This window comes from Priapulus caudatus, unplaced genomic scaffold (genome assembly GCF_000485595.1).
Source record: "Priapulus caudatus unplaced genomic scaffold, Priapulus_caudatus-5.0.1 Scaffold123, whole genome shotgun sequence".
Taxonomy (NCBI): Eukaryota; Metazoa; Priapulida; class Priapulimorpha; order Priapulimorphida; family Priapulidae; genus Priapulus; species Priapulus caudatus.
The window spans coordinates 134,857-152,166 of record NW_014577184.1 but is presented as its reverse complement, the minus strand read 5'-3'; the positions used below and the strand labels follow the sequence as shown (position 1 = coordinate 152,166).

The 17,310-nt window shown below is 44.2% G+C and overlaps 2 protein-coding genes across 6 annotated transcripts in view; one reads left to right on the top strand and one right to left on the bottom strand.

Moving 5' to 3' along the window:
• The window catches only part of LOC106805683 (dual specificity tyrosine-phosphorylation-regulated kinase 4-like), an 88,844-nt gene extending 84,052 nt beyond the window's left edge, over positions 1-4,792 (top strand). For all 5 annotated transcript variants that reach the window (XM_014807372.1, XM_014807371.1, XM_014807375.1 and 2 more), the window contains 5 exons: positions 525-641; positions 1,041-1,157; positions 1,732-1,861; positions 2,323-2,492; positions 2,628-4,792. In XM_014807372.1, coding sequence (XP_014662858.1) covers positions 525-641; positions 1,041-1,157; positions 1,732-1,861; positions 2,323-2,492; positions 2,628-2,833 — 740 coding nt within the window. In that variant the 3' untranslated portion in view covers positions 2,834-4,792. The remainder of the gene's footprint in view (positions 1-524; positions 642-1,040; positions 1,158-1,731; positions 1,862-2,322; positions 2,493-2,627) is intronic.
• Positions 4,793-9,521: 4,729 nt separating this feature from the next.
• Positions 9,522-17,310, bottom strand: part of LOC106805677 (BAG family molecular chaperone regulator 3-like) — a 35,368-nt gene continuing 27,579 nt past the window's right edge. Inside the window, exons 3-5 of the mRNA XM_014807366.1 lie at positions 14,399-14,560; positions 12,809-13,150; positions 9,522-12,637 (exon numbers count right to left, since the gene is read on the bottom strand). Coding sequence (XP_014662852.1) covers positions 12,011-12,637; positions 12,809-13,150; positions 14,399-14,560 — 1,131 coding nt within the window. The 3' untranslated portion in view covers positions 9,522-12,010. The remainder of the gene's footprint in view (positions 12,638-12,808; positions 13,151-14,398; positions 14,561-17,310) is intronic.

The window sequence follows — 17,310 nt, the reverse complement described above, 5'->3', positions numbered from 1 at the left end:
TATATATATATATATATATATATATATATATATATATATATATATGCATCAGGCAGTGAAATTTCCATTTGACATAGAATTTTGAGAACTTGATGAGATAGGGCTTGAAACGAATACTCTGATTGATTTTCTATTCTTTCACTATAAAAATTCAAGAAGGATTAACATCGCATGATCACCCCTTTGATAGAAAGACCGCATATAAATTACAAAATTACGCATGTCGAAGCCTTTGATGATCACTAACGCCATGATTCTTTGTGAGCAATATTGAATTTACCACTAACTCACCTTCCAGCCCTTATATACCAGGGTCTTACTCTCTGATTGGAGAGACAAAGGGCTGCAGCGCTTCCTTGTATTTTGGAGAAAAAAAATCAAATATAAGCCGAACCGATGCACACATAATCTCTCCTGAAATTAAACACTTCTGAAACAATTGCACACTGTGTGCGGATATGTAGCGTGCCGAATGTTCAATGCTAGTCGATGAGATTATATAAAGCTCGAATTTTGTTTTGCAGTGTACACGTACATACAGAGTAGGTTCTACCGATCGCCCGAAGTCATACTAGGACTGCCCTACAGCATGGCCATCGACATGTGGTCACTTGGCTGCATACTCGCTGAGATGTACACGGGTAAGATATATGTCTTTCGCGCAAAATCCATCTTCGTGTATGCAGGCAGCTTCATTAAAATCCAGCTTCGTGTATGCAGCCTCATTAAAATTCAGCTTTGAGTAATCCAGTTTCAATATCAAGGTTTTCTGCTATCTAATGTCGGAGTAGACGCCCCTTTTCCCCAGATTCTACAAGACTTCTACACAAAAATTTCGAATTTAATTTGAGGCAATTAGTATTGCTATTTGAATAAATTGCCTAAAGCAATGTCCGAAATACATCCGGAGAGCACCAAACAACGAAAATATCTTGGGGTCGTGGCAAAGACTACTACCGCCTTTCAAAAAAACCGAAACCCGGAATATAATTAAGTGGTTGATTTCGGGCTGTAACTAATTGGTTGGCGTGTATTCTCAGGTTACCCGCTCTTTCCTGGAGAGAATGAGCTTGAGCAGCTAGCGTGCATCATGGAGATCTTTGGCCTTCCTCCCGGCAGCCTCCTACAGCAAGCAACACGTAGGAGATTTTTCTTTGGTGAGTCCTAGTATTTATCGTGCACCAGCTTCCTCACTTTGTTCTTTCCATGTTATTATTATTCTGTATATTATATTTATATTATTATTGCTGTTATTATTTTTTTTATTGTCATTATTATTATTACTATTATTATTATTATTATTATTATTACTATTATTATTATTATTAGTAGTAGTAGTAGTAGTAGTGGTAGTGGTAGTGGTAGTGATAGTAGTAGTAGTAGTAGTAGTATTATGATTATTGTGATGAAATTTGACGGCTTTATATAGATAAGCGTATACTATTTTCATGTTGATTCACGCAGAGATATATCGTAATATAAATTAGGCATGAGAATCTTTCGCGAAATTTCGGGATTTGGTTTTGTAATCTATCATTCATGAAATCATTGCAAATCCGTTGAGAAAATTGAGGGTTTGATTGAATAACGTGTATACATTTCGTATATATGTATATATGTGTCGTAATATAATTAGTGTCGTAAGATATACTGTATATATCAGCATTGAATTACGGTGAAAATAGAGTGAGTGAGTACAGGCGAGTTCTGAGAGCATGTTTGTCTATGCAGACTCCAAGGGAAACCCACGTTGTATAACGAATAGCAAGGGAAAACGACGGAGACCAAACACACGGGACCTTGCATCTGTGCTGCGAGTTAATGACCCGCACTTTGTTGACTTCATTCGTCGCTGCCTAGAGTAAGCACTACTTCTTTTGCACGGCAATCGCCTCCGTGGGTAGCTGAGTGAGTGAGTGAGTAAGTAAGTGAGTGAGTGAGTGAGTGAGTGAGTGAGTGAGTGAGTGAGTGTAGTCGAAGTGAAATGACATGAGTCGGTGAAGTGGAGGTGAAGTGAGTGAGGTGTGAGTGAGGGTGAAAGGAATGACGGGGGGTGTGGTAGTAATGGCGTGCGGGACTGTCCGTGCGTGAGCGAGCAAACGATTGAGTGAGCGAGTGGGTGAATTAGGTAGACAATTATATTACTCATTATCACTTTATTATTATTTTATTGAATTATTAATTATTATTATTATTTATTATTATTATTATTAAGCCATCCATCAATCATACATCATCATCATCATCATCATCATCATCATCATCATCATCATCATCATCATCATCATCATCATCAATACTATCATATTTTTCTGTCTGCAGGTGGGAGCCGGGTGCACGCTTGACACCTGAGGAGGCCATCCGTCACCCGTTCATCACGCAGGAGTCGAGCAGCCGACACGGTACGCCGCAGACGACGCCGACGCAGAACAGGCATCATCGCAGCAGCACCGTCAGCACGGCGTCGTCGTCCGACAACTCACACAACTCCGGTGAGAGGCAAATACGAAAATAATTAATATATATATATATTAATCGTGTCGGAGTGGCACTTCGTCGAGACAGAATCGCCCTCAATATATATGTTTCTAGTGCTTTCTAACTGTGATTTTCTTGTCATCTCGCAGAAAACTCGCGAAGTAGGGACGACATCTCGATGCGACTGCGATCAAAGACGCGGGATAGAGAGAGATTGCAACCGATAGGCGCACCGGACCCTAACTACATCATCGACGAGTCGTCTCGGGTGCATCGCATGAGCATGTCTTCCACGAGCATAACAAGCCGAGGCGAACCGCTCGAGGGCGAGAAATTCTTGCCTCCGATACTATAGAGCAGCAGTCCGAAAGAGTCACCAGGTGCCTCCACCGCTCAAAGCATGCATGCCAACAGTTCGATGTCAGCGAACAGGTGGAAACCTAGTGACCCTACACCTTCGCGCACGTGTGTGAAGGGGAGACATGGACCCCGCTTGGACATCTCTACAGGCACAGATGCACGGCGAGCTGCCCCCGTTTGTGTTCGGCCAGCTTATTTCTCTCAGGTGCCATGAGTTGCGAAGTTGGTACATATTGAACATGGTGTTCATATCCGTGCGCTGCTGGAACAGCGATGTCACTCGTTGTAATAACCCTCTACGCCAGTCCCTTGATCAGTAATCGCGGTGCTTGAACGGCTGGAAGGTCTTCCGAAACCAGTAGCGAACGCTGTCAGATGGTACAACATCAGCATGAGGTTTTTTTTACATAAAGTGGTCAGGGACAAGGGAAGTAATGACTAAACTACGTGCGACGAGTTTGTTGGTACTACTACTAGTCGGACCGGTTGCTCAGCAATCGATGTAAAACTGCTGCCTACTCACACTTGTGTTCATGTTTTCTTTTTGTAATTATATATATATATATATATATATATATATATATATATATGTATGTATATTCATATATTACCAAGGAATATGCATACATACTCTAAGTACACGTGGGGAGTGGTGGACCCATATCTGCACTGCCCGTGAGAATGGGTCACATCGGCTTTGCTGATAATGCCCCAAGCTTTGCATTTGTCGCGTTGCATTTTGGTTGGTGGTGCTTGTATCTTGCCACAGATCGTGACCAAAGTCTGTAGTTTAGTGAGACAATGACGCAACTGTGGGTTGGGCTAGTTTGTACTAGCGTTTTCTATGGGCTTATATAGTTTATTTATATATGAACTCCATAAAATGTTATGCCATTAGTCCTATAATTTTATCCATGCATACGGATGAATTCTATGCTGTTGATTGCATGACAAAATTATGCTGTTCTTGTTTCAATACAGTTGGAGGCATATGCTAGTATAACTATAATAGTTTATCAATGAAGACGTGGTGTTATGTCGCATTATTTTTAGGAAGTGATATGCATGACGCAAACGGGCCAGAGAATGAAGTTTCTACAGTTATGATATTTCTTACTTTTGGATGACCTGTTTCATTGCTCAGTTGTGATAACAACATTGCAAATTTGAATTATGTTTGTTTATCACCTAATCTGATGTAGAGGTTTCAAATGACAGGGTTCCATATATGTTGATATATAATTATATATGTGCGTGTGTATATAGGTGTGCATGTGTATCAGTATGTACACTAGTACAATGACACAGTATATAGAGAACTCATTGGCAATGTTCTATTGTACGCAACGTCTGCGAACAGGAGAAATGTAAATTTCAAGGTTCCAATATAACGGAACGTTGCGTAAAGGATTACCTATAATCGCGGTAACTTGTTGCGACAGTTAGTTTGATTGTGTTTTATTCGTGACAACGGTTTTCATCCGTTATCTGTAAAATATCAACGTTATATAGAAAAACGAATCTCTTTGTGAAAGAGTCTCGCATGACTTTATTATATTAACCATATGCACAGGTTGTACATATTTTACTGCCATGGAATATGACACTTTGCATGTAAATATTTTATCTTGTGGCTTTTTAGACGTTGTGCCATGTGTTATGCCGTTCATATGCTATTATCTTATATTCACTGTTGGTACTCGGTTTTGCTTCAACTTGCCTCCAGACATAACACACCCACATGACAAAAAACCTTAGTGAATTCGCTTTTATAGTCAAAGCTTTATGATTTTAGAGACAGCCAATGAATCTGGTGTAGTAGGCCATGTATTTTAACCATCACTCACTGGTTCACTTTATATTCGTTCCCATGCTTTTTACGTGCATTTGTCAGTGATTTGTGTAGCATTTAACTGCGAATATTAAAATAAATTTTTCAGTCATAAACGAAAAACTTGTTACTTCGGTGTATTGTTTTATTGTCTTGCGTACGGACTAGTGTGAGATATATTGATCAGATTAAGTTATGCGTCAGGGCGTATGCGCGTGAACGCGAAATCACATTATAATATGGACACAGGGTAGGATATAGACACGGCTGCAAATTAAATGGGGGGATGTGCAATATATATAACCTGCTAAGGAACACTAGCAGAATCGTGATGCGGGCAGCTGAACTAATGGCGATGGCGGCTGCACACTAGTCACAATATGATGCCCTAGTCAGTCATAATACTACTAATAATAATAAACATTATTATATATTAGTTATAATTATTATTGTTATTGTTGTGATAATAATACATGAAATATTCGACATATTAAAGCTCAGTACGTAAATGGTTTCATTGCAAGCACTGCAGCGCGCTGCCTTGCGCGTCATTATAAGCATATTTACATGCGACTTCGCCTGTTCACTCAATCAACTTCCACTTACAAACTCTCGTAAACAATACGCGTGCGTTTAATAATAAAACATAGACAGACAGAAAGATCGGCAGAAAACATCGACCAACACTGTAATGTTTTTATATCAAGTATGTTATTACGTTAACGCGAGTTTTTTTTACAGATTTTTGCTTCTCGCTGCAGCACGGTCGATTCTAAAATTTACATCTATTAGCATTATAACTATTTTCATATTAAATTTACCCGATGGCATGATAATATTTACAATTATATCATATAATTACTACATTGACGTTCTGGTCACAGGCACTTCATCTTGGGCCGTTTCAATAATAAAATGATGGTGAATAAACACAAATTGTATTTACTAGATGGACTCTATCTTTCAGTTAGTTTGTGTACAGATCGATGCGTGCATGCGGTGAGATTTTGCAGAGGAGCATTTGACCGACATTTTTGTTGGATAATTAGGCGAGAGAATGAACATACACATCAGGAATTTGGTATTGAATTTGAAATATAGTAATTGTGTAGTCAATTTACCTTCATTTTATTATTGAAACTGAAACGTCTCAAGTGCCTGTGGTTCTGGCCAGCATATATCAGTCAACGAGGAGTCATGTACATGGGAACAGAATATTATATATAATATATATATATATATATATATATATAATTATATATACACACAATATATTTACAATATAGTTATCAGGTCATGTACTCAAGTGTTATACGCCATGTGTTATGAATGTAACGAACTCTCTGTAGTCTGTTTCTGTTTGGCTAAACACCGTCACGTGTCAGCGCGTTTCGCGCGCAATAAGCGCAATGAGAACAGAATATAACATATTCTATATATATTGTACCCATTGTATATATTGCTCTTAGGCACCAAAGACCGTGTTCAATGTACAATTACATTTCACCAAAGATATAAAAACACAAAGACAAAATATTAAACTTTGTTCTTTGTTTACTTCTTTGTATATGTATCAAGTTGTAATTGTTATATATCTCCTCTATTATGAGCTCTTGATATATATCACCGGCATCGCTGATTACATTAAAACAATTTCTTCGATACAGAGGGCAGCACCATACACACGTAAAGCAGACGACGCAGAAAGATGCGAACAATACAATATGTGCAATATGTTACACTCTGTTTTCAGGCACACAGCTATAAAAATGAAAGTGTCAATAACACTGTAGCTCACATTGGGTGTGATAGAAGAGGGAGGGGGGATATATAAAGCAAGAGTATATATGGGAGAACTCCCATTATATAGCATATCTCCCATTATGATTATATACTCTTGATAATGATATATGCATGTTTTGATCTGGAAGTCTGAAATCTTGACAAGAGTCGAAGAGATGGCGCTACGCCTAAATGATCGCCATTTTGGTTTTCGAATATCGCGCAAATAAAAACAATAAAATATTCCAGTCAAATTATTGTAACGAAGAATCTAAAACACAATATTACACGTATATAGGTATGATTGTAGAGTTGTTGACCAGTTAGATGAAATAAACGTAATAGGACGTTGTCATCTCTCCCATAGGAGTAACAACTGTTTTGGTGCTAGCCTTACACATTCATGATATACCAAAATTTAACAAAATCGAATGAATCTAGATGGACATTCTTATTTTTGCCAAAAAGTGGGCGTGGCTCGAAAGTAGGTCGACTGGCGTGCTCCAAAATAGGACGTTCAAATCTCTCCCATAGGAGGAACAACTGTATGCAATTTGAAACATGTGGGGCAAACGGTTCTTGAGTTATCGTTGACCGTAGGCAGACACTGAAATGCATAATGAAATTGCCAAAATCTACCTAATTTGCATAATTTAAAAAACAAAACAAAACTTGTGTGATATGTTTTGGGGCCAGTCGTCATTCATTCACATACAAGAAATGAGCAAAATCCGTTGAACCTGAACTGACGCTGAGAGGGTCTATGTCCCCCGGGGTACTGCCGGAACGTACCCTGGTACTATCTAATATGCCGGACCGTACCTCGCCTACTTCACTAACGAGTCTAGGGAGTCGCCTACGCCTACTCCCTAACTCTGACCCTGACCCTAACCCGAATCCTAACCCTAACCATATCAAATAGTGACCAGGGTACGTTCCGGTATACCGGACCGTACCCAGGGTACGTCTCGCCTACTTCATTAACGAGTCTAGGGAGTCGCCTACGCCTACTCCCTAACCCTAACCCGAATCCTAACCCTAACCATATCAAATAGTGACCAAGGTACGTTCCGGTATACCGGACCGTACCCAGGGTACGTTCCGGCAGTACCCTGGGGGACATAGGCCCTATGAGCTGAACTGACTTGTGGCCATTTATATTTTTCGACAAAAAGTGGACGTGGCTCCAAAGTAGGTCGACTGGCGTGCTCCAAAATAGGACGTTCAAACCTCTCCCATAGGAGTAACAATTCGAGTTTACACTGCTGATTGTCGGTTGTGTAATTGCGAAATTGGTACAATTCGCCAATTTGACAACATAAAATCGGTCGTGTAAACCCAGTGATGGTATAAGTATAGTTTTCTCTATTTTTTTAGTACAGTAGTTTCATAAGATGTACAATTCGACAATATAACTTAGAACACAATGAGATACAAGGGACAGAAAATGCATGAAATTCCACGATTAATCCATAATCGAACGAATTGCATTTGTTAAATTTATTCGTTATTCGGCATAACAAACGATTTGATGACCATGCATTTGGAAGACACCGAGATTTGTACAACCTCGTGAAATCGTATTATCCATGGACTCCGCCATCGTGGATCTGGTCTAGGACCCGTTTCAGTAGTTCGTCACACTGAAACAACTAGCTGTATGGTAAACAAGATGACGTGCCATTTACAAATCCGTCATAGAGCATTACGCGAAACGAACTCTTTACTGACACCGAGGGTTGCAACTGCGAGTATATTTTACGTGCTTGGCGTTTCTTTTACTTCCCGATTACTGGCGACTAGCCCACAAATTTACGTAGTCACTCGATATCTGGGCGACGATACAAGGGATTAGCGGTGACCACTACCACTGGCACTGGCACTGTTGATAACCAGGGTTTTGCCCCTTGAGAAAATCCCCTTCTGAGGTCTTTGAAATATAACACTCTAACCTCTGGACCACCACGACTCTCCCTGTCACTTTCCTCGTGCACAAATTTCCGCGTCTCCTGCATACGTGCAACAAATGTACACAAATGGTCACAAATGTACAAATGTGATACAGTTATGCATGTACGGGTTTGATTTTAATTTTAATGCTATAACTACGGCACAGAGTTCAGATGCATCCGAATTATGGTCCTATTGTTCTGAATAGTGAGCAATTGACCATTCCGGCTGAGCAAGACTGCCAAGACATCTGCTTCCCTTAAGCCTGGGACACACCATGCGAATTTATTCGCACGTCCGCGGCGATAATATCCGCAGCGAAAATATTCGCATCCGCATGCCATAATTGAGCGGACACACCATGCGAATTTATTCGCACGTCCGCATCGGACAGACTACACGCAATCTACTGGCGCCACACGGCTCCACCATGGCTCCAGCAGTCATGTGGTCACGTGATTAGCATACTAATCAATAATTTGCTGCATTATAACAATCGGCCAGCTTGCACAGACACACCATGCGAATATGTACGCAGCGGTAAAAATCCGCAGCGAAAATATCAAACATGTTTGATCGCTGGCAAATTTCGGTGCGGATGAAATTCGCCCGCGCTTGAGCGGACACACCATGCAAATTTCACTGCGATTTTACAATCGCTGCGGACGTGCGAATAAATTCGCATGGTGTGTCCCCCGCTTTAAAGCAGTCGAGCAATACCAGTTACTCAGGTATGCACGCTAAATTGTGGATCCGACTTTGCAACACTTTGTTACTAAGCGGTGTTTTAGAACTTCCATATAGCAATGTTAATTGGGTACAGCTGCCAGTCAATCACTATAGGAAGCTAGGGGAATTAGTCGAGCAGCTGTTGGACATCTATTATAGAAAACATGAACGTTTACTCTGCACTGCAGACTCACGGTAAGCTAGAAAAGCATTGCGACATGCAAGAATAATTGGCAAATGCTGGCATATCTCGTGCCATGTGAGAATGATATAATGTGAGAATAATATGAGAATCATATATAACAAGCTAATACAAGCTCTATTTCAGCGCTTTAGCACCCGATTTCGCAGTAAGTGTGACGACAATAAAAAAGCTACCACACCGCAGACAGATGTTGCGAGGCATTTTATATTCACAGTAATCAGTGAGCTACAGGTTCTGATATCAGACATCGCCCTGAACACATAATGTATGATTATACATTGGTTCCTTATATATTATGATGAGTATAAATATGTTCATAGCATGGCTTGACACCGTGTACAGGGTCTGAGATTGCGAGCATATAATATCAAAGGAACTATGTAGCGAAAATTTGCCACTAAATTTAGAACACACCCAATCGAACATTGTTGGCTCTGAATAATTAAATAATAGCGTTTAATAGCAAAAACAAACACCGCAATAATTTACACTTTTTAGAATTCTTTTAGAAAACTAGACGCTGCAACCTCCTGTTAAGAGCCTGTTGAGGGCACAATGCAATGCACATAAATTCAACACGGCAATGGATGAATCACTCAATTAATACCCGAATACCACACACCGAATACCGAATACCGAATCACAACATTTACAGGACAGCACGCAACGAAACCATAGAAATAATATAGATACACGTATAGAAATAATATGGTTATCTATATTATTTCTATGATCGAAACCAACAATTTTTGATTGGCTAGCTAAGTTTGAGTTTCAAAAAGGTTCACCAGATGGCAGCACACTCTATTTCGCTGTAGTATGCAGTCTTTAGACTACACATAGGAAATCGCAGCCGTGAATGAACAACACAACACGAAAAGATAACCTATTGCTCCATTTTATGACATTTTTTATGCCGTGAAAACATAACATGTAATCTACAACATAACTTGCTATTTGGCCGCAAGTCATTCCTCCATTAATCTCAGCAACGAAATGCTATATAAACCTTTTATGCAACAACAACCAATAATTTCTTCCTCTACGGATTGACACCAATTTAAAAATATCTCTCACTGATCAACCTCTGCCACTGCCATTATAGCTACATAAATACCTACATATTATTGTACAAGATCATTTTTACTATGTACGAGATACAGTTCTAAACACAACCATCGTGCATAACATACTAGGATTAGCAAATTTTTATGTGCGTTTATAATTTTACTAACAGGTGCATATAGCATATATTAGTTTCACAGTTCACCAGTTGCATCTCTCCAACAGTTAGTTTTTTAAACTTTCGCCAGTTTTTTTAATATTCACACAATTACTAAACTCCTTTATCTGCAAAAGATTAACTTAAACTGAACCGAAAAAAATCCGGCAAATCCGCAAAAACAAATCTCTTCACATCTTTGAGATTCAACTTCACACGACTGCGAACGATTTGAGAGAGTTTCCATCTAGATGAGCACAATCTTCACGCACGACCGCGTAAGCTGCTTAAAGTGCAAAAATGTACGACTCTCACGAGAGCAAAAGCGAGACGACAACAACGACCATTGACACGATATAGCTGCCAAGCTGCCAGGTTAGATAAATAGACGATGCACACGGGTCCTAGACTCGGGTTACGTGGGAGCCTATGGTCCAACAACGGGGACAATCGATGCTGGGCAAGCTTGCGGGCGAGCGGCGGCGTTTATCACGAAGCGGGTTCCTTGCTGAGCAGCTTCCACTGCTGCTGCTGCTGCGGCTGTTGCTGCTGCTGCGGCTGCTGCTGCAGCAACTCTTGTAAGCACACATGCAACTATGAAGCACTACATTAGCACACGTGCGCGTGGGGCGATCGCTCTTTCTACGGTTGCAGGACAACGACTCAGTCTTTATCTCACGCTCTCTCCATCTCTTCTTCTCTTTCTTTCTTACTCGCTCCCTCTATGGCTTCTGTCTGTCTGTCTGTCTCTCTCTCTCTCTCTGTCACACCATCTACAGATGCTGTTTCTTGCCCCACCTATGGTGTCTCTTGCATTCTCTAGGGATGCTGTTTCTCACTTACTCCACAGTTGCCATCTGAGCACTGTATCCTCTACACTTGTTGTTTCTTGCTTCCTCTACACTTCCCGTTTCCACCTTTCTCTACAGCTTCCGTCTATTGCTTCCTCTGCACTTTCAGTTTCTTACTTCCTCCACACTTGCTGTCTCTCGCATCCTCCACAGCTCATTGACTTCCGTGCACGTTACCGTTCAATGGTGGAAACTCGCTGCCGCTACAAGGCTATTGCCTACGGCTCATCGCTCTATCTTCTCATCCTTCTACGCCAGGCATTAACGTCCAACGGCATCCGACTAACTATGACAGATGTTGTCCCGTGCCGCCCCCTGGTGGCAGCAGCGCTGGTGAGGCCCAACTATAACTGCTATCTGTCCCACGCCAGTGGGGTCAAATTATAACTGCTGCTGTCCCATGCCATTCCCTAGTGGCAGCGATGCCAGTGGGGCTCAACTAAAACTGCTGTTGTCTATAGGAGTGGCGACGCCGGTGGGGTCCGACTATGACTGATGTTGTCCTGTGCTGCCCTCTAGCGATGCTGACGCCGGTGGGGCCCGACTACGACTCCTGTTGTCCCGTGCTGCTCCCTAGTGGTGGCGACGCCGGTAATATCCAACTATAACTGCTGTTGTCCCGCTGCTCCTCCTTCCATCATCGTCGGCAGCGGCGGCGCGTCGGTCTGCAGCGGCGACGTCGGCATGCCATGCTCCTCGATCTGATCGTAGTCGCACGGCCGGCAGCACTTGGCCTCGAGACGCGAGATCGCCGACTGGATCTCGCGGACGGCGGCGCGGCGCGCGGCGCGCACGTCGTCGCGGCCTGCCGTCTCGACGTCGTCGAGGCGCAGCAGCTGCCTCATGAGCATCTCGTCGAGGAAGAGGAAGCGCTTGTCGCCGGCGGCGCCCGAGAACGCGGCCACCTCGTCGACGAGCAGTCGCGTCTCGGCGTGCACGTCCGCGATCGTCGCGAGCGCCCCCACTGGCGCGACGTGCGGTGGCGCCTCCTGGCCGCCATTGTCGTCGCCGTTCGTCGTTGCCGGCGGTGGTGGCGCGGGGGCGTCGACGTCGTCGCGGGACGGGGGCTCGGCGGGCGCAAGCGGGATGGGTATCGAGTGATCGTGCACGTTGACCTTGTCGTCGCTGCCACGCGCCGGTTCCTGCAGCTGGTAGTCTGGTTCGGGTATCGCCGGCGCGTCCGGCGGCGTCCCCTCTTGCTGCTGCTGTGGTGGCTGCTGCTGATGATGCTGACGATGAGGTGGCGGCGGTGCACCCTGCTCGTGCTGCTGCTGCTGCTGCGGTGGTGGCTGCTGCTGTTGTGGCTGCTGTTGCTGTGGTGGTGGCTGCTGGTGCTGTGGCGCATGCTGTGGATGTTGCGGCGGCTGCTGCTGCTGCTGCTGCGGCGGCGGAGGCTGAGCCTGTGGCCAGTGCTGCTGCTGGAACTCGGCGGGGGGCGGGGTCGCGAAGCGATCGTTCCAGCCGTGCTGCATCATCGCCGGCGAGCGGCCGCCGCCGCGCAGCTGCTGCCACACGTCGTCGGGCCGCGGCGACGCCGAGCGACGCACGTGCGGCGACGTCGCCTGCCGGAAGAACTCGTGCGACGGCGGCGGGCCGTCGGCGAGGCGCGGGTGCTCGTGGAAGCCGTGGGGCGGCACGCCGTCGCGGTTCATCATCATCGCCGGCTGCTGCGGGCCGCCGTCCATGCCGAAGAACACTCGCGGGAAGCCATCGTCGCCCTGCGTGGTCGTCGTCGGCGGCCACTGCGAGAATAGAGAGATCGTTTTTATTGTGACAATTGCGAGCTGATTTGCGTTGTTGCAACCTTATTTTTCCCTTAAAAGCACGGTATATAACAGATAAAACTAAGATAAATAATAGGATAGCTAAACTAAAGATAAATAGTAAGTTACCCGGGAGTTCTAGAAAGAGTGTGACTGTACCGTATTGATTCGACAGCCGTACTCGCGAATCGATGCAATAAACCTAACAGGTGGTAAAAATAGCAGCTAGCCAAATGGAACAGCTAGCCAAATGGAACAGCTCAAAGCTAAATGAATTTGCTTGGTGGATTTCCTGCTAAGTACTTATCCCTAAACCAATTTTTGCATCTTTTTGTTATCAATCAAAATCATTATTCTGAGATCGGCGACCATAACAACTAGACATCCCATACAGCCAGCTCACTGTAACTCTACCAGTAGCTCTAACGACCTTCGCCTCTCTCACTCTCTCTGTGTGCACGCAATATTAAATTGGAAAACGACACAACGTCCACTGAAAATTCGAGCCGCTAAAAGTTTACACGCGTCATAAAACCGCGCTTGCCGCTGCGATGGGTTTCTCCATTTCCCCGCGGTTTTCGCAATGTGCCAGCACGTTGGAAGCCACATTAACAAACTGCCAGGCAAACCCTGTTTACCCAGAGTGTACGACATCACTGGCGGTGATGGATTCTGCGACGAGCCCAAGCCCGAGCGTTTACAAGTAATGTCAGAATACCGTTGACGCGTAGATCTGGGCTTCTTGTTGGACGGGGATGATATTTACTTAGACGAGGAGCATTCTCGTTAGCGACCGGCAGCACAAAGCAGCGGTGCACATCACGGCTAGGAAGCCATCCAACTATGCGACCACGCTCCGCGACCGACCCATTAGTCTGAGCGAGACAACCGCGCTAACGTCGATAATACGAATTATGATGACGAACCACATTAAACGACGACAATAATCCCCCCCCCCAGCCCCTGCCAGATACTGCTGCCATCTCAGTCAAACTCACCCGGTTTCCCAAGCACGCATGCAACAACGTTTTTAGAACACACCTAACGTAACGCCGATTGGCTAGAACTCCCTGTCAATCACTTGGGGAAATAGTTCAATTTGGCATGCACACGTGAAGAAAACATACCATGCAACCAGTCTACCTCAACCGACCCAGCAAGGCTATCCAAGGAGGACATCGCCACCTCGCTCGGACGTCGCTATCGGCAGCGCACGGGGATACGTACCTGAGGCTCGGCTCTGTGCGCGCTCGCGGGGCTGCTGGAGTAGGGGGCGGCGGGCGGCGGCTGCTGCGCGTGATTCTGCCTGGGTATCGTACGCGGGCTGGCCGTCGCCGAGCTGCTGCCTCGCGAGTCGCTGCGCTCGATCTGTATCGGGATGTTCCTCACCTGCAACGACGTGAAGAACGAGAGGTCAGCGACGGTCGGAGAGGGCGGGAGACGTGATTAAAATTACTATTACGAGATTTTTGCTCCGAAAAACTAAATATAGCTAAATATATTCTCACCTGACAGCGAAAATATCACTGATTACACCAACATTAAAAATACTACGATTTTATGCAGTTATAGCATAGAAAATTGGATATGAACACATCGTAACAGCAATGCATTTTATCGTGTCGCGACAATGCCTAATAGCAGAATTGGTAAACTAAGGTAAACCCGAACCCTACACATCGTAACTATATATAATCCTAACCATAACCGAAACCCTATTGATTGTAACCATAACTAGAGGTGCACCGGATCCTACTTAATTTTTAAGTTCCGACCGGAACAAGAACCAGCCGGAACTTGAAAAAAGTTTCGGCCGGAACTACCTGGCCGGAACCGGAACTTAAGCTGGGAATAAACTTGACAGTTTTAATTGGCCCAGTATTAATTGTGCAAACTCACTCGGCCTGAACGAAATATTCTTAGCAGGCACATCACTCAGGCGAGTAGGACAATGCTCATTGTTCTACAAGTTCTCATTATGTCTCATGTTCTCATGTCTCATGTTCTCATTATATACATGTTCTCATGTCTCATGTTCTCATTGTCTACATGTTCACATTCTACATTGCTCTCATTGTCTACATGTTCACATTCTACATTGCTCTCATTGTTCTCAATGCTACAAAGTTCTAATTACAGGATGGTTGTTAGGTGTATGAATCATCTGCTTACAGTGCATAATTCTGGCATCTTATTCGCGAGCGAATAACAATTGTGTGGCAAAACCTGCATTTTGCAGTATCCCTGGTTTTAGTCGATTATTTTCAACTAACAAACAGATGCCATTCCTGTGGCTCTACGAGTATTTTATTTTAAAAGAAAATCTCGTAACATCAGTTAGGTTCAGTTCAGTTAGTTAGCCGATGTTCAAGTGGCAAACGTTTTCTGTGCAGAATAGTGTGAAGTTGTTAACACTATATTGTCAGCAATTAACTTGACTCTATTGACGCTCAACTACATTCAGTGACTGATCTTTTGATATTGATGACGCTTGTAGCAGAAATGAAATTAGTAAAAAGTTCTGGTTCCTGCCGACTGTTCCTGGAGGGTTCCGGCGTGAACCGGAACTTTGAAAAATTGGGGATCCGGACGGATAGTTCCGGCCGGATCCAAGTTCTGGTGCACCCCTAACCATAACCCACAACCTATCGATCGTAACCATAATCCTAACCATAACCCACACCCTATCGAGTGTAACCATAACCCATAACCTACCTATCATAACCATAATACTAATATAATTTGGCGAATGTTGTATGTATGTATGTATGTATGTATGTATGTTAATGAAAGGCTCCATCAGTTTGTGGATCCAGGATATTTCTTTCTCCTGTACAGAGAGATCGATGACTAAGCAGATAAGATACGAGGAGTGTATCTAAGTAACCTTTTATACTCGGTTGAAACACTGCTTTTGTTCAGCGCGTCTTAAAAATGACAAAAACACTAAAAAGGCTAAACACCCCCGCAGTTCCCCGGGCCACCCCCTTTTGCCTGAATATGAGACGGCTTCTGTTTGTGGTTTGATTCGATATCGTGTGTTGTATTCTCGTTTTTTTGAACAGGTTTCAATTTCAGCTCGTTGTTGGCAGCTGTGTTTATCTCTTGTTTCTGTGGTCTGTTGTGTGTCTGAGACTTTCGTAGTAGCCCCATAATGTTAAGTAGATATAAACATGATCATAATTGAGTTTAAATATTCGTGTAGCTATTTGGCCCTAGTTCCCATATTGGAGATGTAGCAAGGGTTCGATGTATTTCAAAGTGCCAGAGGTCTTTTTTGTTCGAAGTCTTGCTAGTGCCTGTACAGTGCTAGGGGGCTGGCCGTGAGGAATTCGGATCTGTCTTTACAAAGCGGTCGATCACAAGTTACCGCTCAGCTATTACGCTGCTCAGCAGAGTGAAGACATGACCGCTAGAGGTATAGCGATCACACCACGCAATAATTTACTCGGGGTCCGCACACGTGGAAACATAGCGCAAAGTGACAGCACGTAATATTAGTTTACGTTATACCCATTCAGCCCGTAGACAGCCTTCTTATTGGGGAGGGGTCGTCGATCTTTATCTTCAAATGTTGGCAATTTGCCTCGCGACGGGGGTGTACAGAGTTGCCTGCTAGCCAGGCGAAGTGTCTACACGCGTAACCCATAGTTGCGTAAGTCACGCGAAGGGGAAGGGGCGTAGCTGGGCCTCGCGACAGACATTTTATTTCAAAATTACACCTCAGATGCGTATATTCTCTGGCACGAGGACAGGGGGGTCCCGGGACTCCCGTGGACCCACCTTTCTAAACCCGGACCCATGCTCCAGGCGCGACGCGCGTGCCGAGTGGCGAGGAGCGCAAGCGACGAGCCGGACTAGCGCGCGGGGGGTGTGGGGGGGCGGTGTTCACTGGTCACCTCCGCACGATGGGATTTTTGCAATTATTACACTTAATGGAGCACGTGAGGTGAATTCTTGCAAATTTAAAAATTTTGGGCTGGGAGAGGGGCTAGATGGGGGGGGGGGTTCTTTCGAACCCTAGGAACCCCCCTGGATTACGGGGCTGCCATTAAACATCTATCTATATTCTGAACTTGTGGAGTCCGTATCATCAACAGACATTAGCTACATAAAACATTTCTGTGTGGGTTGTGTAT